The sequence below is a fragment of the Hakea prostrata genome, chromosome 11 (genome assembly GCF_041222555.1).
Source record: "Hakea prostrata isolate BN-2017 chromosome 11, UWA_Hpros_2, whole genome shotgun sequence".
Classification (NCBI taxonomy): domain Eukaryota; kingdom Viridiplantae; phylum Streptophyta; class Magnoliopsida; order Proteales; family Proteaceae; genus Hakea; species Hakea prostrata.
In genome coordinates this window covers 25213368-25232911 of record NC_142610.1, presented here as the reverse complement: position 1 = coordinate 25232911, position 19544 = coordinate 25213368, and the positions used below count along the sequence as shown (strand labels likewise).

Sequence of the window (19544 nt, the reverse complement as noted above, 5' to 3'; positions counted from 1 at the left end):
TTATATTTTATATTTATTTTTTCGTACTACGATTTTGATTCTGGTCATATTGTTTATTGGTTGCATTGGAAGAGATATATAGAGAGCTTTCCATTTGTGGCTTCTGTCTCTTGGCACTTTCACCAATCAAAGCACCAGAAGCTCGATTAAAGCCTCCTCTGCTCCTATAAGCCCGGTTTTGCTAATTGTGGGATTTATGCTAAATTTCTAGATGAACCTGTCCTTTAGAGATGGAGGCCGGTGAAACTTCTTCCCAAGCAGAAAGAGGCGTCCGAGTTCAAGCTCCATTAGTAAGCCCACTCCAGAATCAATTTCATTTGTTACTTTCTTGCATACCCTATTCAATCTCCAAAAGGTACCAGATGGAATTGTCGTTGAATTTGTAGCCTTGGAGGAAAGCTTTGAAATTTGAGGTGCCTAAATGTTTGAAGGATCTGCTGGTTTTCATTTTTGTTTTTATCTTTTTCTTGATTATTGCTACATTATCTTGTTTCAGGTTTCAAATCTAGGGGTTTGGAGCTGCAAGAATGCTACATTTTCCTGTTTCAGGCAGTTTAAATCAAATGATGGGCGGATTACATATTGGATATATTGGTCTTATAAGACAGAAGGCTTCTGTTCTGTTGTTTTTTCTATAGGAAATGATGAGTCCAGTAAGCTCGGTGGTTTATGTGAAGTCCAGGACTATTGGTGTTTCTAAGTTTGATTACTTTGCTTCAGGGTAGGAAGTTGTTCGAGTTAGATTAGAGCATAAATTTGAGGGGGTAGGAAGTTGTTCAGGCAAGATTAGCCTCTAGTTGAGGCTAGGATCCCATTCTTACTTTAGCTCTTCCTTCACCTATTTGAGTGGCGATAGCGTTTCACTTCTGGATGAGTTTATTGTCCTACTTTGTTGTATATATGGCTTCAGATTTATCATTTGTCTTAGGCATGATTATTTGCTGGAGACCCTGTGTATATTTCACCATAGATTTCTCACTTGTGGGCATGAGAAGCTGATCAATGTAGTTTTGATATTGTTGTTTCAAACCTAGTTCTTGTTTGCTGCTTGATGCTTATGGTGTTTGCTCTTCTTGCAAAACCCTTCTAGCTATAACCCCAGTTCTTGTCCTTCCCGATTAACTTTTGCTTACTGTTCTTCTATTTATGCTCTATGTTTTGGACTGCAGGGATGGCTGTAAGCTACGAGTCTACGAGGGTCCACAGATTCATGGAACAAGTTCATAGACAACAAGGTCCACCTTGGAAGCTCACCGGCCGTGGAGGCTACCGCACTTGTCCCCTTGAATGGTAAGCTTTTGCATTATTCTAAATAACATGAGCATCAGCCTGGTTGATGATTCTACCGCACTACTCTGTTTTGTTCACAAGCATTCATACCACCAGCCCCAGAACTTGAACTCTGTTTTGTTCACAAAAGGCCAGAAGGCCAACCAATTGAATAATCTAGTTGGTTAATCAAGGCAACTTTGTCGGATTTGCAGGTAATTTTGAGAATACTAAAGAAAACCATTCTTTATCCGTAAACTCTAGATAAAACTTTCCTCATTCAAGTGGGTATAACTTCCAGAATACCAGGGTCCTCCAACTCCCTCTGCTTGGCTTTGGTCAATTTTGCATCCTTGGACAAAAAGAAATATCATTTTGATGGGACCAAAAATATGCGCTAAGTAACAGCCTCTGGCTCTATGTGGTTGGTGGCCTTCTAGTATGAAGAAGACACATCCGTGCCATTTTAACAAAAATAGCAAGCAAGCTTCGGAAGTGATACAAACAAGTAGACCACAAGGCCACCGTATTCAAGTAAACATCTGGGCAGGACAAATAATAGAATGAACGAATGAAAATGGTTGAGTTCCATAAATGTGCTCCAGTCCATCTTTCCTCAGGCAACATGTCCGACCATATGGTAATTTAAATATTCATCTTGTTGACAACCGACTGATACTGGTGCTCCCAGAATTGAACTCTTTAACTGACCCAACATTTGATTAAGAATCCCTCAAAACACAAACCAATTTACACCAAGTGAACATTGAAAAACTAATCACCAAGATCAAATGTTTTACAAACAATAAACATCATTTCTTTGTATATAATTGGAACAAATTACACAACTTACAAACGAGTTGGTAAACCATACGAGTAATACAGAAAACATGATGCAAATTTACATGATCAATCAAATCCTAGGCCATCCGATCAAAGCGCAAATGACTCCAATTATATCACCCGCTAGCATAGCCTTGAGCAATCTTTGGTTTTTAGGCGTGTATCAGGGTACGGGGTACCTCACGGGTGCATCCCCACCAAAACTTCGGTGCAGAACTACCTTCTTGTGACTGAAAGCATCAAATGAAAATTTTCCATGGTAGGAACCGGTACCACTTTCTCCAACCCCGCCAAAAGGTAAGGTGGGAAGCACAAGCTGCACCATCAGATTCAAAATACATTAAAGGATTCCCTTGCCAACCCAAAATGCAAGTCCAAAGGTAAACACAGAGCATATTGATAGGAACAAACCCAACTGGATTCTCTCTCTATTTCTAGTTGCGTCCTGTCTTCTTCAACCTCCCATTCATTCAAACGGGGGAGATCATGAGTTAAGCCAAAGTAGATCGATATATAGAGGACAGAGTTGCAGGGGGAAAGGGAATCCCGAGAGGAAATGCAGAGAGATGGAGATTTTAAGAGGAGACGAAGTATTATACCGACAGTCATTTGCAAGGAATCGGAATACCTTTTCCTTTCATATAAGCATGAAATGAAGAATCTAAAAAAGATCCACTTCCCAAATTCGAAAAGAGATCTCAAATGCCCAAGAAAAAATATTAAACCAGCAAGAAAAGAAAAAGAAAGACGGATTTTCTAGTCAAGGATAAATCCAAAGAACACTTTTCAGATGTACTGTTGCACAACCTGAAAAGAGCAATCTCTAAGATGGAATACATAATAACAGAGGAAGACAAAGAGATGAGTAAAGAAATATGTAAGATTTTCACTGGCAACTCCAGAATTTATCTAAACAAAATGGAAGACGAATAGGAGAGGAGGAACAGATGAGAAGGAAAACCGCGAGGGCAAATAAAATTAACAATACCCAGGTGAAATATTTGCATAGAACATAGAGAACCTGGCGAATCTGGAGGAGACTCAAATAGAAAAGAAAAAAAACGTGAAAATCAGTTTAGTTCATTTTCCTTCTTCTTAAGGCCCGAGCATCAAAGACCAGAAAAAAATAAGGAAAAAGAAAGCAAACGATCACCACAAAAAATGAATCTAGATTTCACAAGACTGCGTTCACACCCAGTAGAGAGCCATATAGAAGCAAGTGGAAGAGCTTCTTCAGAGGTTTCGGAAATTAGGGCAGAAGACGATATGTCAAAATCTCGTTTGCAACTGTGTTTTGGTGTTTTCAACTGATTTTGAAAAAACATATGGGTTGGTTCGTCTGGTTCAGTAAATGGGCCGGTTCGTAGATAGACCGGTCGGCTGCTCACTTAACTCACTTAAAGTCACACATGTATAGATCGACGGCCACGAATCATTTGTAATGCATCAAACGGTTGACTGAACAGTCCTGTACATTAAAGGCACAGGACTGAAGCAAAATCAAGGAGAGAGAATCCAAAATCCGGGGTTGTAGCCGTTGAAAGTATGGTTGCTTGGTTCATAATCAACACAAATGATTCGCGGTACTTGTTTATATCTAAATAACGGTAACAAACGAATTGTTGATTGCCGCACGGGAGACAAAAATCCATTAAAACGAACCAAGTTCCCAAGTAAAACAAAAAGGATAATATCCCCTCTAGTCTCGTGGATTTGAAACTCACAAATCTTCCCAAGATTTTAAAACACTAGCGACCTTAATTGACATCTAGATTTGGGATGAGAGCAATGTCTAAGATCTTTACTTAATCCATGAAAAAAATCTTTACTTAAAAATATCCTTCAATAGGGTTTAGATCTTACTTCCAAAATAACCTTAAAAATAACCTTCAATAGGGCTGATTTGAAGAAAATTATGTAATTGAGATAAGACTGAATTATTATTGTTAATCAAGTAAAATCATCTGGTTCCATCTTTCTTTTTTTTCTTATTTTATGGGTAGTAATTCATTGTTCTTGAGAAAATGAGAATATCAGCTTCTCTTGTATTTTCCATTTTTATAGGTATCTTTTGGGTTTGTGTGTGGCTGAAATCTCTCATCCTTCAGGTTGGGAAGAAAAGAGTGCTTTATTGGATATTATTGTTCCAAAATCCTTTTGACAGTTCAAAGTGAGCCAACTTGAAAAATCATGTTTGACTAGTTTGGTTGAACAACTACCATCAAGTCAGTGAAGCTCACATTTTTTGTATCAAGAAAGAAAATTGTAGATCTCAATACTAAAGGGAGTAACTCAAGAATGCATACCTGATAATGGTGAAGGTGAAGATATTTATAATTTAGGAAGTTACTTTGGTTGTGTGGAGATGGAGTTCAACTTGAACTTTATAATCGTTGCTAAACTTAACAAAGGAGAGAGAAAATTCCTTGGGTTGGTTGTCGTCTAATGGTCTAATCTTGACTCCACTAGCAATTCAAATTATTTCACTTGATCAGGATTATTATTTCTATCTTTAAAGAGATTGATTATGATTCATACTGTATATGTTGCTTAATACTTTTCTTTCGTATATTTATTTATTGTCTAATCAAGTCGTTCTAATTCTTATTTGGTCGACCTAGATAGGTTTATTGTGTCGTCCATTTCAGATAGTGATGGCAGAGTTCTAACAAATTAAAGAAATTGAGTGACTAATGTCCATAAGATCACCGAAGATGGCTGTTTTAATATTCTAAAATGGTGGGTCTGGTAGACACCAATGGCATGGCATCAGAACAGAGAATCTTGTGGAGAATCTTGTCTTGTCCAGCAGTGAATAAGAGCAGTTTGTCAAGCACATCCAGTGGCGGTTGAGCTTGTTACGTTGTTTCTGTAAGATTAATAATATTGTAATCAACTCGATGGTTCTTTGAATGGAGGGAAGGCGTGCACTGAGGCCGGCAGAGACAATTAAAGAAAGAAGCAACAGATGCATGGAAAAAAGGAAAAGTAGGGGAATCTGCCAATCTGGTTGAATTTGTGACAAAAATGAATTAACAAATGACGTAATAATGGAAGCAGCAGTAGGTTTTGGTTTGCTCCTCATAATCGAATCCGAGATCGACGTCAACCGGATACGATCCGTCCGTTGCAGACAACAAGAAACAGTCGAAACAAACACGTACAGCTGACGAAGTTTCAATCCAGATGAATCAGATTGGGGTTTCTATCTACTCTCCTTCCCTGGGCACTGTCTCTTCTCTTCCTTTTCACACCATACCCAGTTTGAGTACATTGAAATCGAATCCTGTTTCGAAGGTCGTTTATTTCTCCAATACAATGGCCGCGGCATCGGCGCCGACCACGATGACGGCGACTACGAAGACGAAGATCTTTGGCTTCAAGGACTTGATGGAGACTTTCACCGTCGATGTACATAGAGCAGAAGGAAGGCCATTGAACGTACCCCTGAAATCTCCCTTCACGATTGCCAATTCGAGGCTCGACAAAGTGGAGAATGTAGCCATCAGGATCGAATTCAATAATGGGTCTGCGGGTTGGGGTGAGACCCCCATCCTTCCTTTTGTTACCGCCGAGGATCAGCATACGGCACTTACAAAGGCCGGCGAAGTCTGTGAGTTCCTTGCTCGGAGTCGTCCGATGACTCTGAGTTTGATACTCCGCGAGATTAGTGCTCTTCTTCCTGGACACGAATTTGCTTCTGTGAGTAAACTTCTTATAATTTCATACCGTATGTGATATTGCTGCACTGTCAGTTTCTTTTTGAGATTTTAGCTCATCGGTTTGATGTTCTTGAGTTAATTATTGTTGGCTAAGTTGTGGCTTCTTAATTTTTCGTGTTATAGATGTCAAAGACTCTGTTTTTGAAGCTAGTGGTTTTCAACTTCTAACTGATGTCCATGTTCTGTTGATTGGTTAACTCCTGTTACTTTTAGTCCACCTAGCTTCCCTTTCATCATATTCAAATAATTATACATTTGAGGCAGATTAATTGATCCTACTATGTAGTATCTGTTGTTATGTGGATTGATTCACTCCTCTTACTTTTAGTACACCTAGCCTTCCCTTTTAATAATATTTGATTCGTCATACATTTGAGGTAGATTAGTTGCCCTTACCATAGTATATCTGTGATTGAAGGTTAGAGCAGGATTTGAGATGGCACTGATTGATGCAACGGCTAATAGCATCGGTGTACCCCTTTGGAGGTTGTTTGGCGGGGCATCAAATACCATAACTACTGATATAACGGTTCAATTCCAATCTTTGACAGTGCTTGTTCACTAAAAAGAACTTTTTTCTTCAGTGGATCTTCATGGTGTCAGTACTAAATTTGATTGCCTTGTTCCAATATGCAGATTCCAATTGTTTCCCCAACTGAAGCTTCAAGATTGGCTTCAATTTATCAGAAACAAGGTTTCTGCACCTTAAAACTTAAGGTTGGGAAAAACCTTAATGCAGACATTGAAGCTCTTAAAGCAATTCGGTTAGTCCACCCCGATTGCTTGTTTATCCTGGATGCCAATGAGGGTTACACATCCAAGGAAGCTATTGAAGTTCTTGACAAATTACATGGTAAGAATATCTGTATACCATAGACCTGTTGTAAAAGCTAGTCCTTTCTTGTACTGATACTCCCACCTTAATTATGAAGGAACCAAAAATCTACGTCTTTGAAACCCTAGTTGCAATGGTGATACTCACAAAGAAGGGAAAAGTATTGTCTCTTCAAGCTTTTCAAGCATCTGGAAAGTGTTGACTTTTCAAGCTTTCCAAGCATCAAACTCACCTAAAACCCATGCCCCCTCCCCCCAAAAAAAAAAAAAAAAAAAAGAAAAAAGGAAAGGAAAAACCAACGCCACACAAAAAACAGAAAAGAGAGAAACACACACGTCTGTTTCAGTATGTTGCAGAATCTATATGTCCATGACAGTGAACAATTCCTTTAACTATTACTTTCTGGCAGAGATGGGGGTGACTCCTGTTCTCTTCGAACAACCAGTTCATAGGGACGATTGGGAAGGTCTTAGTCTAGTCAACCGTGTTGCAAAGGAAAAATATGGGATATCCGTAGCTGCAGATGAAAGCTGCCGGAGTTTGTTAGATGCTCAGAAAATTATTGAAGGAAATCTTGCTGATGTCATCAACATTAAACTTGCAAAATTTGGGGTTATGGGAGCCCTTGAAATCGTTGAGGTAGTGAGAAGATCAGGCTTGAGTTTGATGATTGGAGGCATGGTTGAGACTAGACTTGCTATGGGTTTTGCTGGTCATCTTGCTGCCGGGCTTGGCTGCTTTAGGTAAGTATCACACTCCCTTTTTAGTCATCCCTTCTATTTATTTTTTATTTTAAAAGGTCAATGCATGTACTGTGTCTCCCTGGAGTGGTGTCTGTGTCTTATGTATTTATTTGCATGCTTGCTATGTCTTTGGTGCATAAATATGTGGTAGTCCCCTGAATTTTTGTGGTAGTTTATTCATCTTATGCTCTTTCTCCCCCCCCCTCCCTTTTGAATTGTAGATTCGTTGATCTAGATACACCTCTGCTGTTGTCGGAGGATCCAGTTTTTGGAGGGTACGAAGGTATATTCATCTTCATGCTTTTTGTTGCTTTGTTCTCAAAGTTCATGTTTTTATTCAATCCACACTGCAAGTTTTTATTTACTTTACAGATCTCTACACCATGCAGTAGAACTGACAGCACTTTCTAATGATATGGCTTCCTGTTGATATTGTCTTTGCCAGTTTGTGGTGCTGTTTATAACTTCTCAAATGCTAGAGGTCATGGCGGTTTCCTTCATTGGGACAATATTGCATGGTGAGTACTTTAATAGTAGTATCTTCCAGCTACTAGTACTTAGGGTGTTTAATGTCTAGATGACTGTTAAAATAGCAACATAACAAAATATTTTATGCTAATCAAGATCTTTTCCTCTTCTAGGAAGTAGAAATAACCACTTTATGACTTCAAGTAGCAACCTATCTTTCCAAAATTGAGAATAAAGAAAGAGAAGGAATTGCTTATTTATCTTTTGGAGAAGGATACTGGTGGTTGACATCTTCAGTGCCATTCCAGTAGATTATGCAATTGGAGTTGGTAGGGAGGTGATGGTGAATGAGAAATGATTGAGTAGGAAGGCAATGTAGGGATCATCAAACTGTGAGGAAAATGACGGGGTATGTGACCTGGGACCAACTGACTACTTAGATGGGGAGGAAAGGTTCCTGCCATAGGGGGAGAAAACCTTTGAGCGGAGAAAGGAGCCAGAGGGTGCAGTCCTGCGGTTTTTTTTTGGTGGGGGGGGGGGTTGTTGACAGGGAGGACCAAATCTATGTGAGAACCAGGGAGGGGGAGGGAGGGGACCAAGTACCATTAGAGATGAACAAAGAGAGCATCATGGCCTTGGAAATATGGGAACCATAGAGCTGGCAACAACCTAGGATGTTGTAGAGCACGCCCAAATGGTGCCAAGGATCAAGCAAGAGACAGTTATGTTTGTATCTATTTAACTCACTAGTGTAATAATGGCCTTGGAAATAAGGGAACCATAGAGCTGGTGAGGACCTAGGATGTTGTAGAGCACACCCAAATGGTGCCAAGGATCAAGCAAGAGACTGTTATGTTTGTATCTATTTAACTCACTGGTGTCATTATGGAATTCTCTTCTAATGAAGAGTTTCTAGAGATCTGGTCCTATAACCCTTGTGTCCAGTACTTGAACCAGTAGATGAACAAGAGATAAGAGCGGCAATATATTGGATCAGTGGCATACTGGCATTGACTGTTAGCAATGATACTAAAGGTCCAATAGCCAAACAGGATCTGTTTGTTGATTGTTCGGCTTGGGTTGGTTGCAGGGTAGGTCATTTAAGTACGTGAATAGGTTTCAGGCTAGCATGGGTTGGGGTTTGTTTGGATACTGGGTTGAAGACATATTCACCAACTCAAAGCCAATATACGTATAAATAGGGTTGGTTGAAAGAATCTCTGATTTGGATAATCTTTTTGTATCCCAAGTAAAGTTGGTCCTGTGAATCCTTTAACATGCTGTGGAATATTTTAGGCAAAGGACTCAAAACTCAGACATACTAGAGAACACCATCTAGCAGTGCCTAATGTTGATATCATTTACAAGGGCCTTAAGGGGAGATTAGAATTTCAGAAGCAAGGGCAATGTTGTGATTCAGGAAAAACATATTCTGTTTCACCAGCTATACGATATGATAAGCTTGATAGGGTTGATTGAATAATATTCAATCAATTATTTCAATTTCATTGCTCATGTTATTGTTGAATAGAGAATTTCTGTCTTTTCCCGAGCTTGTAGAGTCTTCAAACCCAATTATCAGAATTGAGACCGAGTGCCATTGTTGGGTCTTATAAAGTAGACATGTTCTCTTGGTTATCTTGTATTATCTCAATTTTGACTTTGTCATGCACTTTTGATAAACTATCTGCAAATGGTAAACCCTTTACCTGAATCTAGTAAATGAAATAACAGGCATTAACTCCTCTTTCTGTTGATAACATGTGCTTCTAAAGAAGACTATGGTGGGGGGCTCCAGTTGAACAATGGTTTCCAACAAACATGGTCTGGGTGAAGAACTTCATCTGAAGATCGTGGTCTTTGGCTTGACAAATCTTGAAGAGAGATAGCCAACGAGATCAGAAGCTCTTGATCTCCTTTTCCTTGGGTAACACTTCTAAGACTTGAGGGAATTTCCAAAAATTAGTGTATCTTGAACTACCTGTCAAATATGCATGTTGATTCATGTGATGTTAAATAAACCCTTTGGATGCACTCTTATTTGCCCCAGTTTGACGTTCTTAACAGCTGTACAGTCTATAATTTATATTTCCATGTTCAGTTCTATGGCTATTTCGAGAATTTCTGTTCTGTTCCTTCCCTAGATATGGTATCTCTGTCTGTCAACCTTCATGAGCAGCAGATACCTAGGCTTTTTTCTCTGGTAACATTATGGTTTAAGCAGTGAGGTTAAGAGATAACCATTTTGTTTTTAATTTGGTCAAGATTCCAACCTGAATCTTGTAGATCTAAAATGCTATAATGTAGTATTATAAGCTAAAAATAAAAATAAAATACAAATAATCATTGTACAACCATAATTGCATAGCCTAATTATAAACTTACCAGTATAGCAACTGAATTTTGTTTAACTTTTCAACCAACTATTTTTCTCCCCTGTGTAATTCTCAATCAAGCTAATAATTGACCATGCAAATAAGCATGCTAAATCTTTTTTCCTCACCATAACTAGTTGAGTTACTCGTGAGCTTAATATTCCCCTGCCTCTATGTGGTGAAATCAACCACATGTTACTGGGACATCTCTTTCTCTCTTCAAATTCTATCAAGCACCTAGATCCGCTGAAGGTACATATTTTGGCTTCTCTAAATTTCTAGTTCTGTATCCAAGTTTTATCAAGTACCCAGCTCCTCTGAATCTCCATGCTTTAGCTTTAGCTTTACCTGCAAGAGTCCTTTATTTTTTATTCATTCATTTCTCGGGTTGGGAGATGGCAAAGGCAGGAAGTCTAATAACCCTCTTTTTTTTTGGAGATCAATGAATAGATGGGCCAAAGCCAAGTTAGCTTCATTGGTTCACTAATTTGGACCCTAGTGAGAATCATTCATGGCTGATGACCCTCTACCACCTCAAACTGATGCTAAAAGCTAACTATTCAAGACTCAAAATTCATTTCAAGGTCATATTTTATCATGATGAGGGAGAAGACATATACGTAGTTTAATACTCCAGCAACATTTGGCTTTGCCCCTCCAGAGGTTTTCAAGCCTATAAATAGAGAAGGAAGCCTCACCCTTTCTACACCCATCTTCTTGAACTCTCTCCTCTTGTTTTCCTTCCCCATCTCCATTGTTGGCCCTGAACAAAGAAACACTACGAAGATGAAGGTGTCATCCATAGCACTGTGTGTCATGCTGGTGATGTTTCTAGCTGAAGCTCAAGTTTCAATGGCTGTCACTTGCAAGCCCACAGAACTGGCTTCATGTGCATCTGCCATCATCTCTGCAACTCCTCCATCTAAGCTCTGTTGCATCAAGATTAAGGAGCAGAAACCATGCCTCTGCAACTATCTTAAAGACCCTAAACTCAAGAAGTTTGTCAGCTCCCCCAATGCAAGGAAGGTAGCCAACACATGTGGTACCCCGTTCCCCTCCTGCTAGACCCAAACGCCTCCAATTTGATTTATCGTCCACCATATCGATCTACTACTGGGTTTGGTGGTAGTTTAGTATATTTACAACGATTATATATATATATATATATATATTTCTGATGTAGTTCTATAGTACCTCATTAAGACTGTTAGTGGTGATGGGAGAGTATTTGCTACTTGGATCAGTTCAGTATTGTTTTGCAATATATATTGTTCTTGTTCATGTATCATCAATCCTCTGTTTTCACTCACGAGTTGTACTATGAAAGGTGGAAAATCTCCAAAAACTAGTGCTACTATCAAGCTTGAATGCCATCAAGAATACATGAATTAGGTTACAGCTTCGTAACCAGGTCGACTGTATTTAACCAGTAACTTTGACCTGTCTTCCTTTGAAACTTCCCAGGTGATGAAGTCCGGATCTTGGGAAGACCAGATCATCAGTAGCTCCTCTACGCAAGAATGTGTAGTATAGACAGGTACATGGGTTAGTGACTGTGCAATACTTACTACTATCACCATTAATCAACTTGGAGTTGCAGGATCATATCAAATTGGATCCACACTCCGCAATTGAGTGGAGGAATTTGATGTTATGATTGTGTCCACTCAGAATGTAAAGCAAACTAACCTCAAGGTCCATTAGGTGTAAATGTCAGACGATTTGGGGATTTAGGGTTTTTTTCATTCGGTTTAGTTCCGTTCATTTAATTCATTGAGCATAAGCTCAAAATCAATGGTCCATAATTGTTTAAGCGACATGGTGTAATCCTAATATTGTACATCATAAGTAGCACCAGTTAGAGTTTACCAAAAAAAAAAATAAAAAAATAGCACTAGTTAGAACCCAACATACTAGCATGATCCGATGTATCACCATGGCTACAAGGGAGCGAGAAAGAGAAGGAGGATGTAGCCCTGGGAGATGACCATCTTAGGGTAATCTTTTTATCGATAGATGCTACTGTTACACTTGTAGTCTCTGAAGGATATGAAGCAATCATGTAGCATCTACATAGAGAATTCAAATATTGTATACATCATTAGTCTGATCCTTTGAAGGAACTACATGTGTGAGATAAAAATTATATCCAAAGCAGTAGGAGTATGTATAAATTGAGGTTTGTTTTGCCAGCTTAGCTGTTATATACTACTTAAATATAAAGCGAGATTTTGCCCTTGGCCCCAGGAGGATTCTTTTTCTAACTTCCTACATGGCCGCGTTGGTCTTTTCTCAGCTGAGCAACCTGGAGGTTCAAAGAAGTAGTAATTTGAAACATGTAGGATTCTCTCCTCATAACTATATTCTTATCTTTTGCCTTAATGTTGCTAGTCAATTCCATTATCCAAGGGATTTATTCACAAATCTGTAATATTTTGTTGTATCAGGTGAGATCAAAGTTTTGTATTCACAGCTCTCTATTCTTCTCCTTTTCTATTCGCTTCTTAGTGAAGAAGTCCTAGTTCAACTCTTGCTGATAGCATATGTAATATCCACGCCCCCTACATAGAAAACTCCCTTGTACCAAAAAATAAATAGACAATACATCATATAGAAATCTATCATCTGTGCACTTAGATAGTTAGAAACCATAACTTTTCTAAAAGTCCATTAATTGTGAAGTTTTTTTTCATCTGGGATCTATAAATGGAGGAGTCCAAGCTAGCCCAATGAAGCCCATCAACCAATCTCTTTGGTTGTTCTTCCCTGTTCCATCTCTGTTCTTTCTGTTGCTGCTTTAGGTGAAGATGATCAAGGTCTCAAACTCTCCCCTGTGTGGAATGCCCCTAATACTGGTGTTTTTGGAGTAAAAAGTTTCATTTGGCAGATTCTTCACTTTTCATTTGGCCGCATATCCTCCTGAGACTCTTTCCATACGTATTGTTTGAACTCCTCTGCTGACAAGCCACCGTTTTAAACACTGCAATTTCAGCCGTCTCCATAATGATGTTAGGAACTAAAATACTTAACCCCTAAAATTTTCTTCTTAATATTAGGGGATTCAGACTCGGAGGATGTAGCCTGTAGGTATCCAAAGAAGTAGGAATTTGAATTTGAAACATCGTTTCAGTAGGATTCTTCTTATAACTATATTCTTATCTTTTACCATTACGTTGCTAGCTAGTCAATCCCATTATCCAAGGGATTTATTCACAAATCAGTAATATTTTCCCATATCAGGCAAGATCAATATCAAATTTTGGTATTAACAGCAATCTTATCTTATGCTTTCCAAATCTGTTGTTCATCTTTCTTTCTAGCCAATGTGTACTTATATATACGGGGGAGTGGGTGCGAACCCACGACCTCCCCAGTTTCTCGACGGCAGTCACTTGCAATCCAATTATCCAAAGCAGCTGGTTTCTTGTCTACCTTCAATAATTAGTGGCTCTAGTGGCTCTTCTCCACCAATGGAGTCCTGCATGAACTTGAAAGGCAAAATAACAATGGAACTCGACTTCGACTTTAGTGCTGCGTAATAATTTCAACAGCCATGCTCAATATCTGAAGGACCCTAAATTGGGGAACGTACTTAAAATCTCCCAATACCAAGAGGGTTGCCAAAGCATGTACGCAAGGTCACCATCCCCACTTGCTAGAACCAACATGGTGGGGATAATCGAGATGTCGGCGTCGACTCTGGAAGAATTAATTAATAATACCCAATACCTAGTATTAAGTCAATGACGTTTTGGAGTTATGGATGGACTCATCATGGCTATAACTTCTGAATATTCAACTCAAATAAGATTTTTCTGTTTTTTTTTTTCCTTTTTCTTTTTCTCTAATGGAATTGGTATCGCGATTCTTACTGTTATAAATAAATTAACATTTTAGCTAAAAGAAAATTTAAGGGGAAATTAAAAATATGGTGGATCCAATGGAAATGGACACAACCACTTACTTTTTTTACTAGTGGGGTTTGTGTTAGTCTTCCACTAAAAATGACCACTTAATGCAACATGAGTTTCCAGTGTAGCTCTGGCTGGAGCCCTTGTTAACTTGACACACCACACCACACAACACAATTAAAGCTGTGAGGATCGATGCCAGCAATCAATCCAGAAAAACTATGCATGTGAGCAAGTGCTCCATGATATCAGTTTTTCTATTAAAATAAGGTCAGTGAGTGGCCTGGTGTCGGCTTAATTAAAAAAAACTAAGACCCACTTCACCAGCAGCAGCAGCATCACTGTGAAATTATTTATCCTGAGTGGAGAAAATACTAGACAGATCTGTTTTGTGCACCTCAAATTCTTGTATCGGATTCAAAGATTGGTCGGTTCAAATATCTTTCCAATTAAGTTACCTTGATCATGTTGTGTTTTAATCATGCACATAATCAAATCAAAAGGGTTTGTCACCATTACCACTCTGGGGAGTGGGGCGGGTTCAATTCCAAATGTAGCTTCTGCCAAGCTTTGCTTGCAGCTGAAAGTCTTCCTTTTTCTGTTCTAAACTACATTACAAATCTGTTAGCTGCAGATAGCAGGTTTACTGGATGGCCAAGGCACTCCATGAAGTTGAAAGTTTGGTTAATTTGGGGCAGCTGCCAACCGTCAACCATGGAGATAGGTGGGTGACTTGATAGCATTTATCAGAAACAATATGAAGAAATCAGAGGGTGACGCGCCTATTGCACCTACTCCCATCTCCTGTATGTGATTTTTATTTTGACATAAAGTGACAATTCGCATGTTTCAATGCTCCACGCAATACATCCATCCATGATTTGGCGCACTAGCAGCAAATACAAGATAACTTAAGCTATCCAGAAAGACAAATACGACAACAGTGGCTTCTGATTTCTATATAAATACGGAAGAAATCCTAGCTCAGTGAACCAAACCCATCAAGCTCCTTCCTTGCTCTGTTCTGCTTCTGCTTCTGCTTTGCTTTTAGCGTGTATCTGTTGGGTGAAGATGATGAAGGTCTCTAACAACACCCTAATGTTTGCAATGGTCATGATGCTGCTCCTGGGCGAAGCGAGTTTGTCGCTGGCAGCTACTTGCAATGCGGTGGAGCTGGCTCCTTGTTACTCTGCGATAACTTCAGGCAACTCTCCATCTAAGTCCTGCTGCGACAAGCTCAAGGAACAAAAGCCATGCCTTTGCGAGTATATGAAGGACCCTAATTACCAGAAGTTCGTCAATTCTGCCAACGCTAAGAAGGTTGCAAGCGCCTGTGGGGTTGCCATGCCCAGTTGCTAGACCCAACTGACGCACCTATCAGTTGTGTATCATCATTATATATGTGCTTGCATATGCGTCTGGAATGGCTGGTTCCTTAATGACGCTTTATCTGCTCGATCTGAAATAGTTAATAATATAATGGCTAATGTTATTTAGTCATGTTTACGATCACTTAATACTACTTCTATTCTCCATATATACGTTCTCCTTGTAGATTTGTTCTCAAGGTAAGGGAGTCTATGTACTCAGATGTATATGTATATATATATATGATGTTTTCCACTACAAAATAAATAAATAAAAAACATCTTCTATGCTTATGTCTACTACAATTGAGATATATACCCTCTAATCTGGCTTTGTAGACAAAATTCTTCTTTCAATTTTGGGACTTCTACAGATAGACTTATACATCCACCAAATGTCAGATAAATAAATGAATAAAATTGCTTCAAGTAAGTGAAAATGAGCAAATTAATACGCTGTAAACAACATTTCTACAAAAAAGAAAAAGAAAAATGAGTGAATACCTTCTTTTATATATAGAAGAAACATGATTCTTAATAAATAACAGAAATTTTTTTTTAATTGTCGGTGGACTTTACTGTTTTGATGTGTAATTACTGTTTTAATGGTGTAAGGGTAATCTTTCAGCCTGAGGTGCAACCATTTGGCTCGTCTCAAATCGATTGATGATGCCTTAAATTGATTGGTTCTTTCGGTTGGGCAGTCATTTGTTGGACCAAATGCAATTTTTTGACTTCTGAGTTTCTTTAGATCTGAGGCTGAAGATTATATCAACTCTTCTTTTCCTTCTTACCTAATGAATTTGCTTTTTACCAAAAGCTAACCTAAGTTGGAGATTGAATTGTTTGGACTAGAACATAATATACAATTTGGGGGAGGTATTCAAGAGAGCCGATCATTTTCTTCACAAATACCTCTACTAGCTGAAGATGGATTAGTCATTTTTTAATTATCCCAAAACTCTTTCATAGCAGTGACCACTTTCTCAATTATTTCTTGGATTTTCCAGGTCTTTTTTCCCATAATGCGATCATTTAGTTTTCTATAACCACCAGGCTACAAATGAACTGAAGTTTTTCATAATTTCTTGCCATTTTTCTTGCCCAATTTGTTGAATTCCTTCCATATAGTTATTTATTCTTGAAGATATTTATATTTGTCATCTGAGAGAAAGGGAAAAACCAAACCATACACTCTTCGCAAATGGACAATGTAATAGTACATGGGGGTTGTCTCCTCTTTCAATCCGCATTATGGGAGAAATGACAAATAACAGTTGTGTTGATTCTCTAGCTAAGACGTAGTTTGGCCAATTTTCCATTCCTTGGCTTTGAGACCTTGTTAACCTGGATAGAGAAATAATAATAATAATAATAATAATAATAATAATAATAATAATAATAATAATAATAAGATTTATTTCTAAAGACTGATTGCCATGTGGAGCAGTCGGACAACGTGGCACCGGAGTCTTTGTGCACTTGTACATACGATGGAGCGTTTCACCTTCGCACCCTGCCTGGCTGGCATAGTGAGATACACCTTTTACGGGGATAAACCCTGGCCTAGTCATACCTGACTCACATTAATCGATTGTAATTCATGTGAGTCGGGTAAGACTTGTGAAGAGATACATACTTAATACACAATCCACCCCAACCAAAATCCAGCCATGCAGGCATGAACGAAGATTGAAGAAGAAGAAGAAGAAGAGCAGGGCCAGACAAGAAAAGAAGGGCAAGCCAGTGTTAATGGAGATCTCCAGAAGGTTACTTGGGATAAGCATTCACGCATAGCAAGCACAGCCGACACTGACAAACCAAGCAAGGAATCAATTAATGGCTTCCCACGACCTCTCCTCCGTACTTCCAAGGATCCTAATCGTCTCCCGACGGAGCCTTCGCAAGAACAAATTCGTCGATTTTGTGGGTTCGTTCCGGTTACTGATCAATCTTCTCCATTAACGCCTCCTTTTTTTCGATTCATTTCGATATATCTATCCTACATAACCATTTCGCGTCTTTTTCAGGTGAATATCATCTCGATCTCATTGTTAAATACGGAGCGGTACCAGTAATTGTGCCCAGGGTTGCTGGAGTTCATACCCTATTGGACAGCTTCGAGCCTATCCACGGAGTTCTGCTCTGTGAAGGCGAAGACATCGACCCTTCACAATACGATGCCGATTCTTCCGGGCTATCCCCTGAGGAATTAGAAGAAATCAGGCAATTGCATGTCAGCGATACATCCATCGATCGAGAGAAGGACGCCATAGAATTGAGTCTTGCCAAGCTCTGCCTCGAGAGAAACATACCTTACTTGGGAATCTGTAGGGGTTCACAGATCCTCAACGTTGCCAGTGGCGGTTCACTTTATCAAGACATTGAGAAAGAACTCTCCAAGAATCTCCCAGAAGAACGGAGAGCAGTTCACATTGACTATGATAACTATGATGGGCATCGTCACAGGGTGAAACTGCTGGAGGGAACCCCACTGCACGCCTGGTTCAAAGATTCTCTGCCAGAAGAAGGGAAAATGGAGATGTGGGTTAACAGCTACCATCATCAAGGCGTCAAGAGATTGGCCCAAAGGTTTGTTCCCATGGCTTTCTCTCCAGATGGATTGGTCGAAGGCTTCTATGATCCTGACGCTTATGACCCCCTTGAGGGTAAGTTCATAATGGGACTTCAATTCCATCCAGAGCGTATGAGACATCCTGTTTCGAATGAATTCGATTACCCTGGTTGCTCATTAGCATATCAGGTACGTACGCAAGAGTTAGTCAGTGACGGGGACGGGGCCGTCTAGCTAATACTGTAATATACAATCTCACAAATCATGGGATGTCTTGTGATGTCAATTAACTGATTGTCGTTAATTTCAGGAATTTGTGAGGGCAGCAATTGCTTATCAGAAGAAACTGGATAGCTCATCGATAAGCACAACAAAAGATTTGAAGCTTTACAAAGAGATGGAAAAGAAAAGAAGCACTATAGTTAGGAGTTTCTCAGTTGCCAAAAAGCTGTACATTGCAGGGCGTGAAATGCCTCCGGATCATGACTCTGACTTTGACCTCAAAGCAGGAGCTGAATTCCTTCAGGTGACCGTGATTTCTTACCTTAATTTGCATGTCCTTATTTTATTATTGTGTTTGACATGATTTGTTTTGTTTGGTTAATGTTACTGTTTCAGTCAAATAAGGCTTTGAGTACGCAACAAGAGAATAGGTTGAAACAGATGGGTGCAACTGTTAGGAATGCTCATATGTATCTTGAGAGATTGAAATTGAATGAGGAAAGAGAGAAACTAGCCAGGAATATAATGGGGAAGATGTCAATAGAGCAGTTGTCTGATCTCAGATCCTTCTACCACATGATGGGGACAATTTGCTCAGAGGTTTTAGAGAATCAGGTGCAGTGCCTTCTCAATTAGATTAGTGGACACTCTTTTATTTCTCTTTTACCGGTCCTCCTGTTTTGGGTGTACCATTTTTGCAATGAATCAAGTTTCCCAAGATGATGGGAGTGGAAACTGGAAAGGGAGGATTGATGGAGAACGAATGCTACTTGTCATCTGGCTCTTGTACATGAAAATGGTATGGAAATGCCTACCAAGGCGATACTTGCAGATGCTTTTCTAATGGGGCAATACATACATGTATGTAGACTCTCTACATGAGAAAATTGACTCCATAAAAAATGAATAATATTCTTTACATTTTATCCTCATCATGAAGCATTCCATGCTGGCCAACATAGTGATTTGAATAACATAATAATTCTTCACAAATTCTCCTCACGAGTTGCAGAAAACACCAATAAATATATATTTACATCAAATTGTCCGAAATGACTGAAAAGAATAAGTTTGTAAGGTTTAACATCGTGTAGTGTTTTTATAGAACAGTACCTTTCCAATGTATATTTTTTTTGGTCAATGTACCTTTCCAATGTATCTTATCCCAACTAAAAAGAGTTCCCGATCCTCCAGTTCAATCTACCCAAAGCCAT

The 19544-nt window shown here is 39.1% G+C and overlaps 2 protein-coding genes and 1 pseudogene across 4 annotated transcripts; all 3 read left to right on the top strand.

The window, feature by feature from the left end:
- The first annotated feature begins 4780 nt into the window (after positions 1 to 4780).
- Positions 4781 to 9998, top strand: LOC149001092 (L-Ala-D/L-amino acid epimerase-like). Of its 3 annotated transcripts, none has more exons than XM_089139359.1 (7): positions 4781 to 5814; positions 6253 to 6363; positions 6471 to 6687; positions 7079 to 7412; positions 7634 to 7695; positions 7858 to 7930; positions 9659 to 9998. In XM_089139359.1, coding segments are annotated over exons 1-7 (1314 nt in total). In that variant the 5' UTR covers positions 4781 to 5298; the 3' UTR covers positions 9660 to 9998. The 3 variants fall into 3 exon arrangements, with proteins under 3 accessions (XP_088995485.1, XP_088995483.1, XP_088995484.1); XM_089139358.1 differs by having other exon boundaries at positions 4782 to 5814; positions 9656 to 9997; XM_089139357.1 differs by lacking the exon at positions 9659 to 9998 and having other exon boundaries at positions 7858 to 7934.
- A 162-nt stretch (positions 9999 to 10160) lies between these two features.
- On the top strand, positions 10161 to 11417 carry LOC149001091 (non-specific lipid-transfer protein 2 pseudogene; annotated as a pseudogene).
- A 5725-nt stretch (positions 11418 to 17142) lies between these two features.
- Positions 17143 to 19361, top strand: LOC149001090 (putative glutamine amidotransferase GAT1_2.1). The gene is made up of 4 exons (XM_089139360.1): positions 17143 to 17463; positions 17564 to 18297; positions 18419 to 18634; positions 18727 to 19361. Exons 1-4 carry the CDS (start codon positions 17373 to 17375, stop codon positions 18964 to 18966), a joined length of 1281 nt encoding a protein of 426 aa, XP_088995486.1. The 5' UTR covers positions 17143 to 17372; the 3' UTR covers positions 18967 to 19361.
- Positions 19362 to 19544: the final 183 nt, after the last annotated feature.